Below are 26,154 nucleotides of genomic sequence, written 5' to 3' on the forward strand. Positions count from 1 at the left end.
GGCCCTTTCAAATGGATCAAAGGCCTTCTGAGCATGTTAAGTATATGCTGTGCACACCCCCTCTTTTAAAAGAGAACTTTTAAGAATTATTTTCCCTGTAGCATCTTCACAGGAAAGATTTGTGAATATAGCATTTGTCTAATGGAGTGAATCAAAGATCTAAACAGAGGAAACGCACAAAGTTTTTAAAGGAAACATATCAGCTTGGAATAAAGAGACAGAGACAGACAAATTGAAAAAAAAGTCAAGTCTACCACCAAATAGTTGCAGGCAAGCTAAGAAGTCTGCTCAGTTGCAAATACCAGCCATATTTTATGCAAAAGGAAGGATGACTCAAAAGGCAGAACCAGGATTCTACAAGACGAGGCCAAGAGCCATGGAGAACAACTCACCAGGAGTATTGGCTGAGCCCTAAGCAGAGAAAAGGTACCATGTGTCAGACCAGATTTCAGAATTCAATGGACCCGTAACTGCTTTGTGCCTCCCGTCTTCTCTCTGAATGCAAGTATCTGTTGGCTTATCCTTTGATGGTCTTAGTATTCAATGTTGGAAGTGTGCTGATAGACGGTTTGTTTACTTAGTTCACATACTTTTTGACCTAAAAGAATATATCCAAGGAATTACACCTGAGGAGCCTTATCCATACCGGAATGGATTTAGATGACAAGATCCTAGATCTTAAGCCTGTGCCTGATGCTGTAATGAAATTATATTTTTAGGGAGGCTCTTGGGAGGGAATGTGTTTATTTTGTGTATATAATAGTATAACTCACCTGGGACCAGAAAGTGGATTGTGTCAGGTTTTAAAATTGCTTGCAAATTCTTTAAAACTCTCTTCATTAAGAAGTGAAGTCTATGTTCCCTCTCATCAAATCTGAGTGGGCTTTGAGTGTTTCCACCAACAGAATATGTGACTCCAGGGATGGTTCATAAAAAAATATATAGCTTCTCCCTTGTTTCCTGGAATACTTGCTCTTGAAACCCTAAGATTCCATGAAAGGAGTCTGACTAGTTTAAGCACACCACAATGTGAGGAATCCAAGCTGTGGAGAGGACATGTGCAGGCACTCTGGTCAGAAGTCCTAGTCTTGAGTGTCCTCAGCCTAGGCTCCAGGGAGTGAGTAACAAGGCTTTAGGTGATTCTAGGTTCCGGCTATTGAAGTTACCCCAGTCTATGAGTCTTTCCCCCCGATGTCCCAGATATTGTGGTTCAGAGACAAGCCATCTTCTCTGTGTGTTTAAATTCCTGACCTACGGAATCTAGGATAATAATAAGACCGTTGTTCTAAGCAACTAAATTGTGGTTGTTATATAGTCATAATAACTGGGACTAAGCTAGGAAAAAACACAACAGTGAAATTGTGAATGAAATGCACATGGAAGCCAATGTCTAGCTTTGAGGGCAATCAACAGTCAGTACGTTTATGATTACTTTAGAATCTTGTGTGAATCAGATAAAAGATGTAAATACCCCTAGCACAATGCCTAGCAATAAAGAACAAGGATTTATTATTATGCCAAAAGAAATATATGTATATATTTATTTCCAAATGGTTATTATCAGTGACCTACAAGTATTAATATTCTGGCCCAATACTCCAAAGCTTTACATGTATATCTCTGAGTTACAGATGAATAAAGATATGGTTTACTGTTCACACAAATCTGGGCAGAGCTAGAATTCAAACCCAGATCTTTTTAACTTCAAAACTCTTACTTTTCATCATTATATTCTTCTCCCTCCAGACATTTTCACATTTAGAGAAAATATTCAGAAACTACACTTGTGAAAAGTTGGCCCCAAAGAGAAGAGCCTCAAGAATGAAAACTTAACCTTGCATTTGGAAAAGAGAGAACAAGAATGATTTAATGATCAGGAATATGATGGGCTGTATTTTCTAAGAATATATATACACATATATGTCCTTAATTCATAAAAAAATTAGAGTTTAGAAATGTAGGTGAGCTGTTAATAAAGCACTTCATTTTGGTGAGGATTAATTTTTCATCTTTACTTCATGATTTAAAAGAAGAAGATAAATACTGATTTTAATTGGAACAACTGTACATACAGATTATCAATGATACATAGGGTCAAGACTAAATGGTTATTAAGTCCCCTTTGATTCTAACAGAGACGGTAACAGTAGCTCCCACCTATGCAGCATTGATTATTTCACAGATATCAGCAAAGGACTCTTTGGGTGTCTTTGTTAAGGCCTGAAACAGGCCTCTAAAGTAGGTACCACTTTACCATGCCTTCTTCTACAGGTGAGAAAGCTAGCGCTCTACTCAAAGTAGTGAACTCAGTTTCCCAAGGTCACCCAGCTAGGAAACAGTGGAATTATTAGGATTATATGATGGTTCATTTCTTCGTCTTTATAAAGTACTGTAAAGGAAACAAAATAAAATCAAATGTGGAGATTGTATACTGATATGGCCAATCACAGGCAAAATAAAACTGTAGTACTCTCAGTTGGTTTTTATTGTATGTATGTAAGTCTTTTTTGAATTACAACTATTGATCTCCTTTGAGAATATTAATTATTATTATAACTATATAATTCTAATATCCATCCAATGCATAAATTTTCTACATTTATAGGTGGGCAATTTAAAAATATATACATGAAAAACATACAATGCTTACAAACCAAATGCAAATAAAAATCTCTTAAAAATCTTAGAAATTCATTAAGCAGGTTATGTTGATCCTATTAAAAATGCTTTGTCTATGTACAATACATAATCTTTAAAAATACTACTCCAGGAAACAAAAATTCTTTGGTTCAGCAAAAGGATTCTCTAAATGTGGAAATTCAGTTTGTTAAGGATGCACCTTCTTGGGTTGGGCCTCACTTAACTGGTTTGACTTTTCAGGAAGCATATAGCTGACTCTTTCTGAATGCTGAAAATATGGGTGGAGAGTGGGTAGAGGTTGCTTTTCCCATAGAACATTAGCATGTGAAAATATAACCAGAAGCTTGAATAATGCAGGAACTTAGATGTTATTTTTACTCTGCCAGATCAAAAAGATACAGAGAAAGTCTGCTTCCCATCCATTCGGTAGGATTTTGGTCGATACACAAAAACATTCTCTAGTAAACTTCTTAGGCACTGGCATCCAATGCCATTGAAACTAGTCTATTCATCATCTGGAAGGTTGTGAGAAGACAGAAGGGCACATCCTGGATGTCCCTTTTACTTAAGTCCTATGACTTCCTGAGGTGCTTGCCTACCTCAAAAATCTAAAATTATAAACACATCCATGACTCAAATCTCCTTAAAAAGTTATTGATGCAACAGTGATTACAGTGCATCAACATTAGTCAATGGGACTTTCATTAAAAATTAACTGTGGTTATTCTATACTCTTGATTGATTAACAGCAACATTCATAGAACTGGCCAAAATATCTCAGGGTTTCAGAGTCAGCAACCTGACCCATTAGAAATTATTCTCCTCCATATTTAATGAGAAGAAAAAGCCTTCACGATTTTGTGCCTGTGCGTTTTCTACTTTGATTGGGGAAATATTTAACATATAAGATAAAACCTTTCCAAAGGCCCATCACCTGATCACACATTATAACTACTTTTAACAAGGCTTTTGAAAAGCCTCTGAGGTATCACAGCTGGTCACAGGAGAATGAAAAATATTTTTTGCTTTATTTTTTCCAAGTTCCCCGATGGAATATAATTACTGGCTGGATGAATTAACTCATTTATGTTAGGAAGTGGTACCACTAATACTTAAACTTGCCTTTCCCAGACCAGCACCAGAAACATGTTAACATGTTTTTAGGTGGAATGCAGGTGAAAATCAAGAGCTTGTATGGACTACAAAGATTTCTGCAAACCACGACTTTGAGATGCCGTAATGCTTACATGGAATTGCTGTCACAGGGGAAGCCTTCTAAAGCTCACCCCTGTTCTTCCTTCCATTTGCGTGACTTAGTTGCTCAAAGGCAAGACACTTTTTAAACCTTATTAGGATTCAAAGGAGACAAGTATGATTGGGATGGAGCAACGGATTGCAGAGAAAATGGTGCCCCATCAGCACAACTGGTTCAGACTGTGGAGAGGGGAATAGGATAGCCTTCAGCATTTGAGAAAAGCGAAGAATAGAATACATGAATAATTCACAGCATCTAAATGAGACATTATAATTCAGAACCACCTTCATAGCCACATTGTCCACCCAGCTCATGGCCAGGGATTCCTCTTCCCTAATGGTCTTCCAAAAGATATGATAATACTCCAAAGAGAGAAATGGTCACTACTGGGTTATTGGTCCTTACACTCTTCTTCTGTATGTATCGGCAGTAATCATCTTTTCTTCTGTCAGAAGTCTTTATCCCAGCCTGACAGTTCATCTGGAGGCACACCCTTTTCAGGGGGATACTTGTCAAAGTAGCTGTGGTCTGTGGGTCCACTGAGCTAATAGAGGAAGAATTAAACCAAAGGTGAGGAGAACGTTGACTGAGCAAGCTATTATATACAGGTAATGCTTCTTATATTTGAACAACGATTTTATACTGTAACCACTGGTAAGTTACATGTAAGGAAAAGATGACCATTTATCATTAAAAAAATTTTTTTACATTTATTTATTTTTGATAGAGAGAGACAGAGCACAAGTCGGGGGAGGCGCAGAGAGAGAAGGAGACACAGAATCCAAAGCAGGCTCCAGGCTCTGAGCTGTCAGCACAGAGCCCGATGCGGGGCTCAAACCCATGAACCGCGAGATCGTGACCTGAGCCGAAGTTGGACGCTCACCCAACTGAGCCACCCAGGCGCCCCTACCAATTATCATTTTTGAGCCTCAATGGATCTGGTCACTGCATTACATTCAATAGAAGCTTCCTGGCCTGAGGAGGTACATCCAAAGGAAAAAGTGGTAGAAATTATATCTTTTTTTTTTTCAGATTGAAAAACATTTTAACAGCAAATATTTTTAAAAAATCAAAATTTGCCACTTTTAAATACTTTTTCCACTTTATAAAAGTGGATTTTTATATGATTAATTGACCCATATAAAGTTTCCAGAATGCCAAAGGGCCAATTTAAAATATGACTGACCCTGTTCAAAGAGTGAAATGATTCTGAAATTAAACTATTTTGCAAATCAGATGGTTTTCAATTATTTGCTTGCAAACAAAATTTAAAAGTACACAACTGGACTCTCAGCTGATAAATCAGTACAAATACTACTTATGGAAGGTCATAATGTGTTTTTAGAGGAGGTTGGAGATCACTCATAAGGTATTCAAAGAAACACTGCTATATAAAACCTTCCATTCCTACTTATCTATGTGAACACAGCTCTTAGCATTTATATCCATATAATTTTAAATATTTTTTGTATTTATTTATTTTTGAGAAAGAGATAAATAGAGAGATAGAGAGAGCACAAGCAGGGGACGGGCAGACAGACAGGGAGACACAGAATCCAAAACAGGCTCCAGGCTCTGAGCTGTCAGCACAGAACCCCATGCGGGGCTTGAATTCATGAGCAGTGAGATCATGACCTGAGCCAAAGTCAGACGTTTAACCAACTGAGCCACCCAATATAATTTTAAAAAGAAATAGAATTGATGTGGACCCTGAACCCATTCCCATTCTTTTATTATTATTGTTATTTTTATTATTATTATTTAATTTCAGAGAGAGAGACACAGCATGAGTGGGAGAGAGGGGCAGAGAGAGAGAGAGAGAATCTTGAGCCCAGTGAGCCCGATCCCATGACTCGGGCAAAATCAAGAGTTGGACGCTCAACCTACTGAGCCATGCAGGCACCCCCTGATCCCATTTTTTTTAATAAGTGACATTTCTCTCTTTTCAGGAAATATTTGTTAAATACTTACTTTAAAATTTTATAACATATTTCTGTTGATTGATACTCAATGCTATAAAAATGTAATTATAACTGAATCCACAAGAAATATTTATGTTGTCAAAGAAATTTCTGTTTTTTCACAGGGATTTTAAAATTTAGAAAACTATAGTTCAAAGGCATTTAAAGAATACTCAAATACTGGCAAGCATAGGAATACTTTTACATAAATAATTTTTTTTAGGGAAAATAAGATGGGAATATAAAAATATAAATTCAGGGAGAAAAAAGAATTATGTAATATTGCTGTCAGTATTTTTTATTTTTTAAGTATATTTTTTTACTTCGAGAGACAGAGACAGAGACAGAGACAGAGAGAGAGAGAGAGAGAGAAAGAGCATAAGGTGGGGTGGGGGGGAGAGGGGCAGAAATAGAGAATCCCAAGCCGGTTCTGAGCTGTCAGCGCAGAGCCCAAGGCGGGGCTCCATCTCAGGAACCATGAGATCATGACCTGAGCCAAAATCAAGAGTCAGATGTTTAACCCACTGAGCCACCCAGGCGCCCCGCTGTCTGTATTTTTTAAGTGGCTGATGGGCATCAAATCTCACTGGTATTTAGATCACATTGCATATATTTAAAGGAGGAATGTTTTACTTCAAAATGTCAATATTTACAACAAACTAGAAATCACATCCTTCACAATAATTTAAGCATGTGATGAAAACACTGAGATGTCAATCTAAAAATGTACGAGGGAGTCACAGATCTTTAAAATTCCAGTAACGAGAACACCGCATAGAGCCTGTAGGGTGTTGACCTAGATCATTCCTGAGTCATTCTTCCCCTTGCGAGTTAGCAGATGATCTGCTTTCTCTAGAGCTGGGCTGTCCAACCAGCCACAGGTGGTGACTGAGCACGTGGAAGGTGGCTAGTTCAAAGTGAGATTGCTGTAAAATCCACTTGGGATTTCAAAAACAGTATGGAAAAATGAACGTGACATCTCATTAAAATTTTATATTGATGACACATCAAAACGGCAAGTTTTTAATACGCTGTAGTGATTAAAATTAATTTCACCCATTTCGTTTTCCTATGGCTAACTAGAAAATTTTAAATAATACGTATGATTCATATTATATACTTCTAGAGCCCTTTGTCAGTCTGACCAACACCAACGACATGGGGAGTTAGATTTATATGTAACTGGTTCCTGAGAATTGAGCTAATCGCCATCAAATAAGAAATGCTACTACTTAGTCCCTATAATCACAACTGCTGTGACATTTTCACTGACTTTTAAAAACCGATTAAAAAATCTAAACTGTGGCACACACGAAGACACCCCTATTCTGCTTATAAAAACAGAAACTACGACAAATGGAGTAGAGTAGATACCATACCTCTCTTTGTAAAGGTGATGGAAGGTTCCGCGCTTTCAGTCCCTCCCAATTAAAACCATTTAACCACCTGAGAAGTAAAAACAGTACAGAGGAATATTACTCGCCAGATCAACTCTTAACACATCAAGGTGTCTGTCAGTCCATTCTGTTGCCCTCGCCCCACCCATGACAGTGCAGCTGCAAGTGGCCGGTGGAAAAATGCATGTCTGTCTGGTAGTCTGCTGTCACATTAAATCCATGCCCACTAACCTCAAGGGGGCAGTTAATGCTGCCCAGCAACTGGTCTAGATTTCCCTGTTGTCCCACCCATTGTCACACTCCCCTAGACTCATAATTCATACTTGGCCCTCCCTCCTCAAACTTCCAGAAACCTTCCCCACCTCCATCCTCACTCCCAAATGGTGACCTGGCTTCCTGTTTCACTGAAAAAAACTGAGTTGCCACAATCCCCTACCAGCATAACTGCCTGCCTGTCCACATCCGCGTGCTTGCATCCCTGGTGCACCAGGGTTAACTCAGTAAGCTCAGCTCAGCTCCTCCACTGGGTACTTGATCCTGGAGACGTCTCTATTCAGAAGCATGTATCTGCCGTTGTCCTCTCTCTTGAATCTTTAATGTCTACCTGCTAGATGGTTCCCATCAGTATGGGGGCATTTTATTTCTCCCAACGACAAAAACACCTTCCCTTTGTTTTTAAATTTTATTTATTTATTTTGAGACAGAGACAGAGACAGAGACAGCACAGGAGGGGCAGAGAGACAGAGAGAGAGAGAGAGAGAGAGAGAGAGAGAGAGAGAGAGAGAGAGTCCCAAGCAGGCTCCACACTGTCAGCATAGAGCCCAACGTGGGGCTCAAACTCACGAATCCTGAAATAATGACCTGAGCCAATATCAAGAGTCAGACGCTTAACCAACTGAGCCACCCAGGCACCCCCAAAATGCCCTCCCTTGACCTGAGTGCCCATCCAACTTTCACTTTATTTTTCTCCCCCGACCACAGGAAAACTCCTTGGAAGAATGATCTAATCCCTCTACTTACCGATTTTCTCCTGACTGCACCTGTATTTCTCCTGAATGCAATCAGCATTCACCCCCTTCACTCCTGTGAACTCTTCAATTCTCAGTTTTTGTCTTACTTAACCTATGAGCATTCGCCATGGTTCATCACTCAGGCTTCCTGAAATACTGTTTTCACTTGGCTTCCAAGACATGTTATTCTCCTACCTTTTTGGGTGCTGTCCCTCCTTTCCCACTGCTCTTTCCAAAGGAAATCGGTGTGCTCCAGGGCTCAGTCCTTGAACCTTCTTTTTTCAACTACCCTCGTTTCCTGGGTAAACTCATTCAGTCTTATAGCTTTGGACAGCATTTATACACTGGTTAACCATTTCTATTTCCAATCAAGAGCTCTCCATTGCTTCCCAGGCTAATAGCTACAGCTGCTATTCCCCATCTCCTAAGCAGGTGTCTAACCCGCATCTAGCATCTAGCAGGCCCACACTGGAGGTCCAAATGTTCCCCCAACGAGCTGGCCTCAACTCTTCCAGTTGCTCCAACCAAAGACCTTGGACTTATCCTTTCTCTCATCTCTACCTCAGTCCAAATGCAAATCTTGTCAGTGTTACCTTCAAAATCTATCTGAATTCAGAATGTGAAAAATTCTCATCACCTTCACTCTACCAGCATGGGCCAAGCCATTACTATTCCTCACCTGTGTTATTGCAATAACTTCCCAAGAGGTCTTCCTGCTTTTGTCCACAGGAAATCACTGAGCAGCAAGTGTGATCATTTAAAACATAAGTCACATCACGTCAGACCTTTGTTCAACCCCCCCCTCTCCAATGCTTCCCATTTTGCTCAGTGTGAAAGGCCAAGACTTCACTGTAACCCCTAAGGCCTTGCACACCACCCTTTCCACCACCACCCCATACCCCACCTCACCACCGTCCTACTTTCCTTCCTCTCTTCTTCCTCGTTCTTCCAACAAGGCAGAGATGCTCCCACTTGCAGACCTTTGCACTCAAAGCTAGATGGTTCTTTCCCCAGATCTGCATGTGGTTTGTTCCCTCAACACTGTCAGGTCTTTTCTCAAAGATCATTTTCTTAGTGAGGTCTTCTTTGACCATCCAATGTAACATCTCACCTCCATACCCCCCCACCCCACTTCCTATCCTCCTTCCTGCTTTAGTTTTCTGCTATTTGATGTATCTGCTATATACTTTACTTAGCTATCCTGTTCATCCTATCTTCCCCGCTAGAATGCTAGCTCCATGAGGACAAGAATTTTCATCTGTTTGCTTTCCTTCTGTGTCCCTGACACTAGGAGCAAGACTAGTCATCAAACCAGGCTCAGTAAATGTTTGTTGAATGACTGAATGACTCTTCAAGAGAAGACACTTATGCATAACCTCTTCCTATCATGTCTTAGAATATCATTCCACCTTGGTGGTGCTCTTGGTGATTTGTATACAAAAAGCTCCAAGATAAAAAGGTATTTTACAATAATCTGTAATGAGGTTAAGCTGATAGCCAGATGAAATTTCTTTTTATTTATTGCTTCCACATCATTAATCTAAAAATAAAATTATCTGGGGGTGCCTGGGTGGCTCAGTCAGTTAAGTGTACAACTTTGGCTCAGGTCATGATCTCATGGTTCATGAGTTTGAGCCCTGCATTAAGCTCTGTGCTGTCAGCCTCCCTCTCCAGATCCTCTGCCTCCCTCTCACTCTTCCCCTCCCCTGCTTTTGCTCTCTCCCAATCTCTCTCTCTCTCAAAAGTAAATAAAAACATAAAAAAAAAAGAAGAAGAAAATAAATAAATAAATAAATAAATAAATAAATAAATAAATGTAATGATCTGGTCTTTAGGACACATATCAAACTTGGTGGGTTGGAAATGCAACAGTAGAAGTAAGGAGGCCTTGCTTCTCTTGGATGTAAATAATGTATTCTGTCTCTCGGAATCTTATAAGGAACATGTAATAATACTCTTCTATACCCACTGATCTTTTCTATTGAAAAGCTCGCCAGCACAATTTATGGAAAATCAGTTTGGTCCCAGGCATCAAAAACAAACAAACAAACAAACAAAGGTCCTGTTTTTAGGATATTTATATTTTTGTAGGAGTTTACAAGGGAATAAACAAAACAAATAAACAATACTAATACTTAATTTCAGATACTAGTAAGGACTAAGAAGATAAAAGGGAATAACGTGGTGGCGGGTAACTGAGATAGGATGTTAGGACCGGCTGGAATGAAGAGAGGGGAGATCCATGGGAAAACTCGTGGCAAGGCCCTAAATGAAAGAAAGTGATGGAAATGAGCTGAGGGGTGGTGAATGGAGAGGAAACTAGAACAAAAAATAAGGTATCTGAGAACTGGCCAGAAGCCAGGCCACGTAAGTCTTGTAGAACATAGTATGGAATCAGGATTTTATTCTTAATGGGAAGCCATTAGAAAGTTCTAAGCAAGGGGCACCTGGATGGCTCAGTCAGTGAAGCGTCCGACTCTTGATCTTGGCTCAGGTCATGATCTCACGGTTTGTGAGTTTCGGCCCTGCATCAGGCCCCATGCACCGACAGTACAGAGCCTGCCTGGGATTCTCTCACTACCTCTCTCTCTGCTCCCGATCCCCACTTGCTTTCTCTCTCAGAATAAATTAAAAAAGCAAACTTAACAAAATGTGTCAAATCGAAGTAGGAAGAGGAAAAAAGTCACTCTCAGTGACATCACACTGTCAGTGAGAAGCCTGCTTGGGATTCTCTTGCTCCTTTACTCTATGTCACTCCCCCGCTCGTGTCTCTCTCTCTCTCTCTCTCTCTCTCTCTCAGAATAAATAAACTTAAAAAAAGATTTAAAAAAGGAAGAAGAAAAAAAAGAAAGTTCTAAGGAAATGACGGAATCTAAGCACACTTCCAAAGGATAATTCTGGCTGCTGTGTGGAGCATGACCACAGGGGGCCGTGATGCTGCAGGGCCTTGGTAGAGATGTGAGGATGAAGGTTGGGTGATTTTGGGAGGCTGTCCCACTCCTGTCTGTGAGCCATGCCAGAAGTTATGTTGTTCCATCTTTTTTTTTTTAATGTTCATTTATTTATTTTTGAGTGAGAGAGAATGTGAACTGGGGAGGGGCAGAGACGGAGGGAGACAGAGAATCCCAAGCAGGCTTCACTGACAGCAGAGAGCCTGACACGGGGCTAGAACTCGCAAATGGTGAGATCATGACCTGAGCCAAAATCAAGAGTGGGATGTTTAACTGACTAAGCCACCCAGGCTCCCTATGCTCTTCCATCTTTTCTAATCTCTTCCCACCCCTGGAGTTGGCCTTCATTCAGTCTCTGGCTTCCCCATTCCAAGTCTAAGCTTAGCAAGACAAAAAGTACTATAAACAGAGGGAAGGCTCTGGTACATTCCATTTCAGATGCCATTCTTAACCGAAAGGGCCATTTTAGTGAAAGCTGTTGAGACACTAATCAAAGAGTGAAAGTCAGACAGCAGCCCCAACTGTATGGCTTCCTCTGTTCTTGCTACAAAACCACAGAAGTCCTCTCCTTGATCCACCCATCAGCTTCTTTGCATAGACTGAGGCTCCGTTTTTAGGGATTTCTAGGTGCACAGTTATGTGGATTCTTTTCTTTTGCCACCAGATATTGCCACAATTTCTTTTAACATATTTTACAGTGCTCTCTACCCAGAAGCTACTCCATAAATATTAATAAAAATCACTGCTGTTACTCTACCGAATCAAAGAGCCTATACATTTTTCGCTGAGTACTTGTTACAATTTGACTTATGGCAATATTTACTTAACATGAGTGGCCATTCACTTAACACTTGGCCTTTTGACACCAACCACATTTTAAGTAATGCCAGTGCCAGCATGCATCCATGTGGGAAAAATATTCACCAAAAAAATATTAGCAGCAATGGCACATAAATTGCTTCTTCATTTTTAGAAGCCTCGTAGAAGCTATTCTTTGAAAGTAATTTTTGTGGCTAGACCTATTAAGGGTAACATTAAGACACCTGAAACAAATTATTCCCCCATATAGCAGGAAAGATTTAATTGCACCCTACAAATATATTATCCCTCTTTTCAGATAGGTGTTGGGAGACGTGATCGGTGCCTAGTTTATAAGTTAGCTCAGAAATAGGGGAAGGAGGCACTCTGATTATTTTTAGTTCAGGTGACTTAACTCAGAATGGACAACCAACAACAGGCCATGTTAAACTGTATTGTTTTTAAATACAAACTTAAAATGAATGGTTCTCTAAGAAAAAAGCATATGTTTTACTTTAGAGAAGAGTGGGAAAATCTGATGGCAAATTTCAGAAAGATATTCTTTTTAAGTCCAAGAATATACTGAGTAGGGAAGCTCTAAGCCTTGGAGACATGTGGAAGGTTTTAGAACCCACCTACTTGAAGGCAGGGAGAGATCTCTTTTTCAGGTCCCCCTTGCCTCAGCTTTGTATCATAAGAAGCACTACAAAAATCAGATGAAATGATGTCTTTGAGCTCCTGGGGCTCACTGAACGGCACTGTGTAGATTTGGTACATCTCATTACTGACCTCTATCACATGTGCGGCACTCTGACTATACCCTAATGCGGCAAAGAACATCCTGCCTGTTAAGAAGAGTGGGTAAATTAATCCCCACAGGGAAGCAAATTCAAAATTCTTCATTACCACGCTGACGTGAGAAAAGCCTTTAGTACCAATTTGTATGTGCATCCAATCACAATTTGACAGCCACATTTAAATGAGCCTCAGGTAAATAAGAAATAAAAGATAAAACCAGAGCCTGTTAACCCAACCATCCCAGAGCAAAACTGAAGACACTTCTTTAATGAGAGAAAGGAGGACAATAATATTGGAAGAATGACTTTAACTGACAGGACACTTGTTTGCCTAATATGAATAGCGGGCTTATGTGTCATTTTATAATGAGAACAGAAATTGTGATAACAGCATGGAGAAAGAAAGATAAATTGGAATCTAAGACAAATAAGGAGCTTGACACGGAGGGCAATCCAAAGGATCACAAAGAACAATAAAATACCAAAAGCATTTTGATGTCTCTAAATGTGCAGAGGAGTCTGTATCATCCTCCCTCCCTCCTAACACACCCTTAAGGCAAGGCCCAATATGAATTTACAATGTTGAATACATGGCTTTATTTCAAGTAAGTTCATGAATAGATGGAGCAGGGCTGGCAGCAGGGGATTTTTTTTTTTTTTTTGAAGCTGCACCACTACTGTTAAAGCAAAATGAATAGTGTTTCTATTCAGAAGCTTCTCTCCCTTTATTTCCATGCTGCATTTATGTGCCTCTGCTTCAGTACAAAAAAAAAAAAAAAAAAAAAAAAATCCAGATAGGAATGAAATACTGAGAGGTGTTTTCATTTCTGAACAGAAAACACTTTAGCGAGTTCACATGTTTTCAATGATGAAATTCTCAAATTTAGTTTTTCTTTTATCAATAGTACTATCAACAGGCGATATTTTATATCTGTATACCATGAGGAAAATTAAAACATCTTGAGGACTGCAGGATTTAGCTAGGCATCAATTTAAAAAAAAATCTGGGGGCACATGGGTGGCTCAGTCAGTTGAGCGTCTGACTCTTGATTTCAGTTCAGGTCATGATCCCAGGGTCATGGAATTGAGCCCCAAATGGGGCTCCACGCTAAGCACAGAGTCTGCTTAAGATTCTCTCTCTCTCTCTCTCTCTCTCTCTCTCTCTCTCTCTTTCTCTCTGTCTCCCTCTGCCCTCTCCCCTGCTTGCATTCTCTCTCTAAAAAAAAAAAAAAAAAAAAAAAAAAAAATCTGAAAGGCTTTAACTCCTCATATGCAACCACATCAAAGAGGATAACTCATGCAAGTTACCAATGGTTCTAAAGACCACCTTTAAAAATCCACAGAGCCAAAGAGATGCATATTAGATTATTGTATAAGGCTAAAACACTGTTTGAGGTTTTGTGGAAATCAACGCACTTTACCCCAAAAGTAAAATACAACACTAGGCTTCAAAATTTGGAGAGCTAGTCAGAAGAAAATTATATTTAAAATAAATAGATATTATTACTAAAACTAAAAAAAAAAAAAACACTATTTAACAGTTGATTTCTCTTTAATATTGACAACAGAGATTATATTGTAATTTACTCATAAATCAAAAGTCAAAATTAAAAATTAACTCGTCTATAGAGTCCAAGTTGATATGAAAAAAAATAAGAATAGCAGTGTATAAAAAGCTAAGTCACTATAACTTAAAGACGTGATTTTGTCACTTGTTTTAGAACTTCATCCATTCTTGATGTGAATTTCCAACAGTAAAGAAATGAGACTGATTATTGTAACTGCACCTAGTAAAACACAAATTAAAAAGAAAACCATGAAAAAGGAAAAACTGAGCATCCTTAAAGGGACCCTTGTAACCTACTGAGAGAAGCTTCATTTTTTTTTCTATAATTTTTTTTTTCTGGCAGAGAATTAGCTATGTACCTGTGTCTCTTAATGTCATTGATTCCATTCTTCAGATTTCCAAGTCTCTCCGTTGGATTTTGCCTAAAAAAAAAAAAAAAAAAAAAAAAAAAATTGTTTTTTGAAAAGGCAATTTATAGTAATTATGCCTCAGTGAATTTTAAATTAAAATTTAACATTTTTTATATATATATTTGTTCATTCATTATTCAACAATATCCACAGACTAGGCAGCTGAGTAAAGGGAGATGAAAACCACACGCCCTTTTCTGGCATGTGTGTATGTATATAGACGTACGTACCCCAGTGCTTTAAATGAGCTATGAATAAATGCTTAAAAGAACAGGAGCATGCTATCTTACCAACTTTGCTAAGAAACCAGAGAAAGCTTTCGAGAATCATTTACATCTGAGCTGGAATCTTAGAAACATGCAGAAATTTGTCAGCAGCCTACAGTTAGGTTTCACATCCTAAATTTACTCAATGGTAATGATTTAAAATAAAAAAAAGTTCAAATATGAAAAAAAAAGAAAACAGTGACAAAATAAAGTGAAAACACAAAGTCCAGAAGTCTTCTGTTCTCCAATAAATTATTTTTAAGGGTAAACAGAAATTTAGAATAATTTAAAATAAGGCTAGGGAAGTACTGTTTTTTAAAATGAAGGCTGAGAGGGCTTTTAGGAACATTTCATCATCACCACTGATTTTCTCTCAAAATAACAAGGTGGTAAGTGGATAATCCTTTATTAAACTAAGGTTCATTTTGCCCTTTAACAGATAAAGGCGGTTCTCAAAGATGAGCTGAAAAATGTGGATCTCTTTTAAACTGGAAGTAGGTACTATGATTCTGAAACATGAAGTAAACTCAAATTCCCAGTACAAAACAGAAAATGACTTTCTTTAAATATGACTTAGCTACATAGAAAAGTACAAAAAGTAAACCTATACCTAATTTTAAAATGCATGGAAACAGAAATGAGAACACTTCACACATTCCCCAGGAACTAGGGCTTTTAATTTTCATTCTCACCTGCAAAGCCTGCGAATCAAATCCTCAGGCCTTCTTGTTATCTTTCTGGGAAAATCCATTTTTTCAATTCCTTTGAGAATCAAATTGTAGGTCATCATTTGGTCAATCCCGGAAAAGGGAGGGCTGAAGAAAAGCCAAAACATGACACTAGGACCAACGTCTCAGATCCATTTACAACTGAGTTTCTTTTCTTTTCCTCCCATCCACCCTCCCCCATTCTTTCTCCTTTGACATTGAATAAAAAGTATATGTATATATGCAGGAAAATAGTTTCATTAGTTTCACATCACTTAACAAATTACACACATACACAAGAGATAATTTGTCAGGTGGTGATGATAGTCACTAAAAAGAAAAATAAAGGAGGAGACAGAGTGACAGAGAGAGGTGTGATTTTCTTAGACCCAGTGGATAGGAAAAGCCTCCTTCGTAAGTTGACAATTGAGCGGCGGTATCAGTGGAGAGAGGGAGGAATGAGCCACACTTGTTATCTGCAGGCAAAAGACTGCAGGGTAACAGGTACAAAGGCCGTGAGTTAGGCGGGACCTGGGATGTTCTGGGAACAGTGAGGGCAGGGTTGCTGGCAGAATGAGTAAGCAAGGAGGTGGGGAGTAGAAGAGATGGGGGCCGTATCATGTGAAGCTAGTGGATGATGGTAAGGGCCTCAGGATACGTTCTGAGTCAGATGATGGAGTTTACAGCAGTCAGAGTAAGCTTTAAAAAAAAAAAAGTGTCAAAAATGACCCGTGACAGCGCTGGTGGTAGGGGAAGTAAGGCCCAATAGCCTGAACTAAGGATGGCAGAAGTGAAGGTGGTGAGATGTGGTTGGATTCTGGATCTATTTAGATGGTAAAGCCAACAGGAATTGCTAATGGGGTGAGTGTGGTGTGCGGGAGAAAAAAAGGATTCAAGAATGATGCTAGTGTTTCGACCTATGGAATGGAGCTAGCGTTCACCAAGAGAAGAAAAGCTGGAGTGGGGGCCAGAGGTGGGGGTGCAGGGGTACAGAGCAGGTTATGAAATATCCAAATAGAGTTATGTTGTAGATGTCCAAATAGGCTAAGCAGGCAGCTGAATTTAGGAGTCTGGCATTCAGGAAACAGGTCAGAGCTGGAGGTATGATTCTGGGGCATCATCAGATGATATTTCCGGCTTGATGATACCAACTGAGGAGTGAGTAAACAGAAAAGGGATCAAGGACTGAAGCGGCCTGATGCTGAGAGGGCTGGAGGATAAGGGTCCAGCAATGAAGACTGAGGTAGAGCCACCAGTGTGAGAAAAGAAATGAGAGAAAGGGAGGTCCCAGAAGCCACGTGAAGAGAATATTTCAAGGAAAGTGTTCCTGAGGTGAGTAAGAAAGCATTGAGAATTGGCCATTGAATTTGGATAACAGAAAAAGCAAAGACGACTTTCATGAACTAGCCTGCCAATATCTTGGCAATGCTTGAGAAATTTTGCTTCTGAGAGTTCCCACTCTTAGTAATAAACCTGAAGTTAGGTTGGTGCACAAAGTGTGCAACAGAAGTCTGTGTTTTGCTTATAAAGAAAATGAGGGATGAAACAAAAGGTATCGCTGTGTTTTCAATACTTATGTATTTACAGCTATGTTGTGTCTGTTGTGTTTTGGTTTGTTTCAGTTCTTTTCTCATTTTCATTTACCTTCTGACTCTAGGGTTCGGGTCATTTAAAATGAACATTTCTCTTGCCCTACCCTGAAAACCTTTACAAAAATAATTTCTCAACTTCTTTTTGACAGCTCAAAGCCACTTTAGCAAATCCACGTTATTGAGGTTCCCCTCTTCCTTATTCGCTCCCTTGATTTCCCTACTCCTTGCAGCCGTTTATTCCAGCTGATAAAGACTGAGATGTATATTCTCTAGTTACCTACAAGAACCATGTGTGTCTCTTAGAAATGCAGTTGGTACATTTCCCAGGGATGAGGAACAAATTCTTGAGACAGAATTCCTTGTGTCCCAAGACTTTAAGAAACTTTCTCTCTGAATGACAGTCTGGACAATTTTCTCTTCTTTTCTTCAAAATCTTAAGCAATGAAAATTGGAAAATGAATACAGATAATATAATCTTCTGTATCTGTGTGCTTAATGTATGTGGACACTGAGGTGACTATAGCCCACAGGTAATCTAACATTGGAATCTGTAGTGTAAAGTTCAAGATTTTATGAAACTTGTTCTTTAATGTTTGTTTATTTTTGAGAGAGAGACAGAGAGAGAGAGAGGGAGAGAGAGTGTGAGCGGGGGAGGGGCAGAGAGAGAAGGAGACACAGAACCCAAAGCAGGGTCCAGGCTCTGAGCTGTCAGTACAGAGCCTGATTCGGGGCTCAAATCCACAAACTGTGAGACCATGACCTCAGCTGAAGTCGGATGCTCAACCAACTGAGCCACCCAGGTGCCCCTATGAAACTCTTCTTAAAAAAAATTTTTTTGGGGGCGCCTGGGTAGCTTGGTCGGTTAAGCATCCGACTTCGGCTCAGGTCATGATCTCACAGTCCGTGAGTTCAAGCCCCGCATCGGGCTCTGTGCTGACCGCTCAGAGCCTGGAGCCTGCTTCGGATTCTGTGTCTCCCTATCTCTCTGCCCATCCCCTGTTCATGCTCTGTCTCTCTCTGTCTCAAAAATAAATAAACGTTAAAAAAAATTAAAAAAAAAATTTTTTTGGGGGGGACGCCTGGGTGGCTCAGTCGGTTAAGTGTCTGACTTCAGCTCAGGTCATGATCTTGCGGTCCGTGAGTTCGAGTCCCGCGTCAGGCTCTGTGCTGACAGTTCAGAGCTTGGAGCCTGTTTCAGATTCTGTGTCTCCCTCTCTCTCTGACCCTCCCCCATTCATGCTCTGTCTCTCTCTGTCTCAAAAATAAATAAACGTAACGTTTATTTATTTTTGAGAGAGAGTGTGAGCCGAGAAGGGGCAGACAGAGAGGGAGACACAGAGTCTAAAACAGGCTCCAGGCTCTGAGCTGTCAGGACAGAGCCCGACGTGGGGCTTGAACCCACAACCCATGAGGTCATGACCTGAGCCGAAGTCTGGCACTCAACTGACTGAGCCACCCAGACGCCCCATATGAAACTCGTTAAGTATGTGTAGAGACGTGAATCCCCGTCAACAGACTCATTCCAGTATTTCCTATGTCACTCCATATGAAAATCCTCCCTGAATATAAGACTGACAACATTTGTTTATAAAAGTTTATAGGGATGATCGAAACAGTTTGAAACAGAGGCAGAAAACTGAACTGAATCCTGTGTGTATGTCCATGCATTACATTAAAAACACATATGGAGGCACCTGGGTGGCTCAGTCCATTAAATGTCCAACTTCGGCTCAGGTCAGGATCTCACCATTCAGTTCATGAGTTCCAGCCCTGCATCAGACTGGTTGCTGTCAGCACAGAGCCCGCTTCAGATCCTCTATCCCCTCCCCCTCTCTCTCTGCCCCTCCCCCTACCCCATGCACATGCTCTCCTCTCTCTCAAAAACAAATAGACATTAAAAAAATAGAAACACATATGTATAAGGCATGGGCATGTAATGGAAAGTATGTCACATTTAGGGTTAGAAGATCTGGGATCAAATCCCTGATATTAAGCAGGCAGCCATCTGTCCTGGCTTTCTAATCCATAAAATTTAAATCATAAAATAATCATAATAAAATTTTAAATTATAAAATAATAAAAATTCTTTCTTTAACTTCCACATAGATTTATGAAAGCAAAACTAGATAACACACATGTAAGTGCTTTGTAAACTTGCAAAGTGTTTCACAACGTGAAGTAATGTTACATAAAGCCTATATATGTGTGTGTGCACGTGTGGGTATAAATGCATGTGCACGTATATGTACGTGTGCATGTGTGTTGAATATTTGGGATCTTGGATTCATTAACATAGCCCTTTAATCCCTCCAGGAACGATAATTCAATTTTCACTGCTAAACTTCCTGCTGTGTCTGGTGTCTGTTCATTAGCACCTCTAGAAAGCAGATGACAAGGAGATTAAAATTTAAATCCAGTAATTTTCCTTTCTCTTAGCTTTTCTCGTTAATGATTTATTGGGAAGATGGAAAAGCATGGCTAAAGGCAGTTTCATTCTTTAACAGATTTAATTGAAATATGATTACTATTTTCTCAACTACAAAAAATACATACAAGAGGAAATAATAACAGCCCACAACTGAAATTCCTTTTCTTATTCTTAAAACAGGATTACCAAAATCTTCACACCCTTAGTATGTTATCCATGAAAAGAGGCCTTGCCATTTTAGGTAGACCATAGAAATTCTGTATTCCTTTCCCGTACCTTCCTGAATGTGTTCTCCACGTTACAAACCAGCAAGCATGCTACATGTAAAACATACATACAGGGAGAGTCATCACATCGAATCAAAAACATTTATAAAATGTTAAACTCTTAAATTATATATTTTTATCATTAGTAAACTATTTTGGCACTTCTGTGCACTTGAATGTACTTACTTGCCAGTGAGGAGCTCATACACTAGAATTCCCAGGGACCAAAAATCCACACTGAAGTCATGTCCTTTGTTGAGAATGACTTCAGGAGCTACATACTCTGGAGTTCCACAGAATGTCCACGTTTTCTGTCCAGATCCTATTTTCTTAGCAAATCCAAAGTCAACCTGGGAAAGAATGTCAAAGACATTTTCAGAGACCATAAAACTCATGTGCTTTAAGTCTCCCTCTGACTTTTCCTATCTTCTGTCTATACCTCCATCCTCCCCTTCACACCCCCCCCCACACACACACACACCACACTGACACTCTCATGTATTCTTTTGTAGCTCCAGGTATGAATCTAGTTACACTGGAGAAAGTTCCATGCACACACCCTCTATGCCCAAGACCCCTAGAGGATAAGAGGAATGGCTAGCAAGAGTAGACGGTTACAACAAATGTAAAGCTCAGAGCAAGCAGACAAATAATTTTCCAATCAGTGGTGGTATATTCATCAGGAAGAGGAAAGAAAGGGGAAGAGATCGGCCCTGGTGCACTTCAAGCTCCATCATAAAAAGAAAAATACTAGCAGAATTTAGAGTTTGGGAAAGGGAACATTATTGAAAAAAAGAAAGGGGGTCTTAAAATTCTGATCGATCTTTAAAAACCATTATGAACAATGTCCACACCCTTTACATTTTGGCATTCCAAAGAAAAAGCTGGGATCATCTCATCTCAACTTTGGCCGGACTGTGTACACTTTCAGTCCTTCTCAGGGAGGTCAGCGGTGAATAGCACCTGCACGAAATTATTTGTTCTGGAAAGACACAGTCAGCGCCCACTATTGGCCAGGCTCTGTGCTAGGCTTACAGATACAGAGCTGACTAGGAGAAACTCAGAGTATTGGGAATACTTATACATATGTGATTAATATTATTTTATGTGATACATGACACAGTAGACAATTGTACAGAGGGACAGAAACACAGGCTTCTGGAACATAAGGGAGAAGACCACTAGGGAAGATGTCATTAGGAGGTAATATCTGAGCCTGGCCCTGACTAAGGATCAGGAACTCTCCTAGGGTAATGAATTAGTGCTACCCTCATCCATCCTTTCAGAATAGGGCCCTCCACTTCTCTGAGACTCTATTCAACGAACTAACTCTGTGCACAGAATAGAGACAGGAAAGAAGGCCGGAGCAACAGAAGGCTCTCTCACTGAATGGAGGCAGTGTATATGACTGACATCCTGCCCTGCAAAACAAACAGTTGGTTTCTGTCCACAGGGGCTATTTAGCATGTACTTTTCATCTCTAATACATACAGATATTATTTTAATAAAACCACCCTCCACCTCTCTGAAGTAAACAGAGACACAAATTATACCTGGGCCTCAACATGCACATGTTAATAGTTTCATTATGCATGGACTATCCCAATAATATGGCAATAATATCGGCCAAAAGAAAATAAGGCTAATATATCAAAAGAGGCCCTCACCTAAAAGAGTATGTCAGTGAACTAGAAAATCCAGCCCTCGTTTATTTATTTGACTATTAATACTTAAAGTCTTTGTTTTACCCTAAATCTCTTAGAAATTTAGCTTTTTACTAATGCTTTTTAGTACTTATCATACAACAGCAAGGATTTCCTTATTAGAAAAAGGGAATTTAAACAGCCTAATTTGAAGCTGGCTTTTACTGTTTTATCTATACAAAATGACTCATAAAGATGATATCTAAGGGATGACTGAGTATATTATGAAATTAAAATCTGTAACCAGCTGAGATTAGCTTATCTACTTATTCCTCAGAGAAAGAACTGATATGAAAATCCTAGCTAATTTTATAAAGACTGAAATTTAAGAGACAAGAAAGCAATGCTTATAATTGCATTTGTGTGCATGCACATATGGAAATATTACATTTTGTTGTTTCGTAATAGCCTTTCAACTCATTTTTTGTTTCATTGTACTTAAGTTTTCCATTTCAAAATGACTGGAAGGTCATTAGATGTTTAGGAGAGTTTTCCAGCCCTGAAAGAGGGGAATTTTAATTCGAATAGCTGGGTTTGCTTTTGTAATATTTGAATATTGGCCCACAGAGATGGCAATAATTATATTAAGATTTTAAGATTTATGAAAACTTACCACTTCTCTCCTTTGACCTCATCAACTTTATTTTAATCCATTTGGTCAGAGGAAATCCACACTCAGACCCATCCAAAGTCACGTGCCTAATAAAGAAGGCCCCAGATCTTCTGACGTCAAGTTCTGTGTATTCTCTATAGACATTCATACCACCTCTGTCTTGTACCACTCTGGATTCCACCATGAAGCCTCAGTCTTCTTTTAACACTATCTCTTCTGGGCAACAGAAATGTAAGCTTCTTCCTTCATTCAGTCAATGAATATCTACTGAATACCAGTATGTACCAAACACCAGGATACAAAGCCCCATTTCTCCCAGAGATTACATTCAAGAGAAAGAAGAGAATATGCATAAAAATAGAAGATCACATAGAATAATGCCAGATAGTGACATATCCTGTGAAGAAACATCTGGCAGAGTTAGGTATGGAGATCAATAGGAATTTTACTTTAAATAGGATGACTACAAAAAGGCTCTTTGAAGATGTAGCATTTGAGCAGATTTCAGCAGAAATCTGTGTGAAATAAGAAAAAGAGCTCTATAAAAATCTAAGCAAGACTAATTCTGACAGAGAAAGAGGAGTGTAAAGACCCCAGCATTTGAGAACACGCATAGTAAGTTCAAGGATCAGCAAGACGGCCAGTGTGGCTGGGTCACTGCATGAGGGGAAGAGAGACAGTGGATGAGGGCAGATTATGTGTTGGTCTGGCAAGCCCCAGAAAGAGCTTCAGATTTGTTTTTTGTCTAAGAGACTGCTGGAGGATAAAGAAGGGTGACGCATGTCCTAATGTCTTAAAACAATCATTCTAGAAGGCAAGAAAACAGACCCCCACTGTTTAAAAAAGAAATTCTAACAAAACTGGGCTTTCAAGAAGAATATCCAGAGAAGCTACACACAGGCTTTCTCTTGTCTCTATTAAATTTCTATTATTAAAAACAGCTTACATTATGCTGGGAATTCAAAAGCATTAAGTCTCCTAAGATTTTAATGAACTAGAAGGTTTTAAGATGCTTCTAAACCTGTAGCGGTGATTGCATCATTCAGAAGTAGAAAAATTAGCATTGTGGCTTGCTGGACCTGTGTCCAGTAAGTATTAGCTTCTTTCCCAGAAGTTTCTCTCCGGGTCAGTAAATTTGTCAGATATTGGTTCTCTTGGTCACATAAAAAGTGGATACAAAATGACCAGTCTAATTAAGCCAAATGATTCATGGGGACATAACATTCCAAAAAAATATTTATGTGGAATTTTTAGGTCACTTACTTTGCCCAAGTCTAGACAAGGGTAAAATGGAATCTGTTTATCCTGTCTGCAATAACCAAAGATGATTTCACGTCCTTGCGATACTAACATCCATCCACTAAAACAGGCAACAGTGGATGGCTTCCACTGTATGGAACAGAGAGTGAGGGAGGCTAGGGTATGGAATGGATGAGTCTTTCATGTCAACAGCCCATTTTTATGGGGGTGTTGTGACTCACCTGAAATACTTAGAGCATTTACTAGTAAGTGGGCAAGGTCAAGAGGAGCTCTGCGTGCACGAGCACAAACTGAAAAAAAATCTTTTGAGGCTCATCTTATATGCCACCACCTCTTTGAAGCTTTTCTTGCATTTACAGAACTAATTCTCTTCTCCTATGAAGTTCTTTAACATTGTTTATACTCCACAGTTACATCCCTCATGCAGCATCATCTAGTTGTGTGTGAGTAAATCTAGCTCCTTGAAGAGAAGCATTATGTCCTATTCATTTTGTAGCCCCTACAGCATTTATAACACAGCATATGTTCAACACCTGTTTGCTGAAAAAAGCTGCATGGAGAGATAACTGTTAACACTGGCTTCAGTAAGATATGTAAATGTATATGTATGATCTTTACAACAGCTTTGTGAGCCAGGGACTATCACCCCAATGTTAAAGATGAAAAAATTAAAGTATTGGAAGGTCATGGATACTTGAGGTGAGACTTGAACCAGGTTTCAAAGGGAGCCTTCCCATTTTACATAAATTGATGAGGAAGTAGACAACTTTTAAGGGCAAGGAAGCAGCATATTTTAAACACATTGGTGGGAAAAGCTGAGTTGTTACTTAATAAATCCAGCTGATAAAGGTCTGGGAAAAGGAATATAGCTGAACCTGATCATTCCTTTTATTTTTCAAGTTAGGAAAAACTCAATACATATAAAATAATGTGACATACATGCAAGTTATAAAGCATGGGCATAAAAGCACCCTTGTACCCACCACCAGGTTAACAAAGTAGAACCAATGCAGAAGCCCTGTGTGCTCCCCGCATGGTGTCCTCCTGCATGTTGCCAAGAGGCCACCACTATCCTGACTTTTGTGTTGGTCAGGTACTCGTATTCATTTCTAATTATACCGCATAGAATCCTTAAGTAAAATAAATTCTCGTTTTTAAAAATTTTAGAAAAACCCTATATTTATTTTGGACAAAATGCCCATTTTCACTTAAAATTATACTTGTGAATTCGATTGATGTTGGCGTACGTTTATTTTCACTGCTGTATCATACACCACTGAATTAACATGCAATGGTTTTTGGGTCTGTTACGCTGCTGACAGGCATTTGTCTTAAACCTTATTGTGTGCTATCACAGAAATGCATCTGTTAGCATCATCTTCCATGTTACCTAGCAGATGTAGATGAAAAATGGGAGAAGTACCAGGCCAAAGATGCGGTGTCTTCAATTTTGCGACATATTGTCAAATTACTTTCATTAGGGACCCTACTGGATTAGCACTCCTTTCACCAGCAGCATGTGTAGCATTCCTGTTGCCCAGCATCCTTGCCATCCTTTAGCGATATCGACTTTCATTTTTGCCATTTTTAAGCATCGAATCACTGTGGTTTCAATTCGCATTCCCCCCCCCCCGCATTAGTAATTAGTTTGAACTACAGCATTATAATTAGTTCTGATATCTGAGAGAGTTTCCTCCCACCCTGTTCTTATTTGTCTTCAGAAATGTCTTGGCTATTCTCGGCCCTTGGTTATTCTAGATATACTTTAGCATCAGTTTTCCAAACTTCAAGGAAAGGTTCTCTGGAATTCCACTGGAAGTGTATCTAATCTGTAGATCATTCCGGAGGCTATTCATATCTTTGTGATGTCGACTCTTGTTATTTTTAAACCTAGTACCTCTTTCTGAGTTACAGTAATTAATGCTCTAGCTACCGTAACAAACATATCTAAGAAAGTATAAGAGCTTAAAGCTCGACATTAATTTATTTCTCTTTTCACGATGAGTTTTCTTGAGCAGTAAGGGGACCTCCAAGCACTGGGACAGGGACACGGGCTCTTTCCATGTTATGGCTCTGCCAACTTCAAATCTCGGCATTTGTTGGACTGCATCAAGATCGTGTGCAGGGATCACTATCAGCCTAGGTCCGATAATGGTACACAGCATGTCAGCTCACACTTCATTAGCTAGAACTGTGCCCCAGGGCCACACCTGGCCACAAGGAAGGATGGGGTGCCTTGTCTAGCTCTGTGCCCAGAAGAAAGAGAATGAGCCTATTAATTTACATATTTTAACGTCTTTCTACGAATTCATCTAAGTTCCTCAACAAAGCTCTTACACGTTTTTGTTAGACTTAGTCCTAAACTTATATTTTTATTTCTATCATGTAAAATATATATGTTCACATGTTTTTTAAAAATGGTATTTGTATTTGTATTTATCAACTGTGGTTTTGATAATTAAAAACACACTTAGTTCTCATATTACTAATCTTGTATCAGCAATCATACTAAACTCTTCACTTAATTTTAATA

The 26,154-nt window shown here is 39.3% G+C and overlaps 1 protein-coding gene across 1 annotated transcript in view; it reads right to left on the reverse strand.

Moving 5' to 3' along the window:
• Positions 1–1,518: 1,518 nt before the first annotated feature.
• The window catches only part of PRKG2 (protein kinase cGMP-dependent 2), a 93,758-nt gene continuing 69,122 nt past the window's right edge, over positions 1,519–26,154 (reverse strand). Inside the window, exons 14-19 of the mRNA XM_049630717.1 lie at positions 20,232–20,395; positions 15,745–15,867; positions 14,736–14,798; positions 7,236–7,302; positions 4,301–4,439; positions 1,519–2,389 (exon numbers count right to left, since the gene is read on the reverse strand). Coding sequence (XP_049486674.1) covers positions 4,344–4,439; positions 7,236–7,302; positions 14,736–14,798; positions 15,745–15,867; positions 20,232–20,395 — 513 coding nt within the window. The 3' untranslated portion in view covers positions 1,519–2,389; positions 4,301–4,343. The remainder of the gene's footprint in view (positions 2,390–4,300; positions 4,440–7,235; positions 7,303–14,735; positions 14,799–15,744; positions 15,868–20,231; positions 20,396–26,154) is intronic.

The sequence above is a fragment of the Panthera uncia genome, chromosome B1, assembly GCF_023721935.1.
Source record: "Panthera uncia isolate 11264 chromosome B1, Puncia_PCG_1.0, whole genome shotgun sequence".
Lineage (NCBI taxonomy): Eukaryota > Metazoa > Chordata > Mammalia > Carnivora > Felidae > Panthera > Panthera uncia.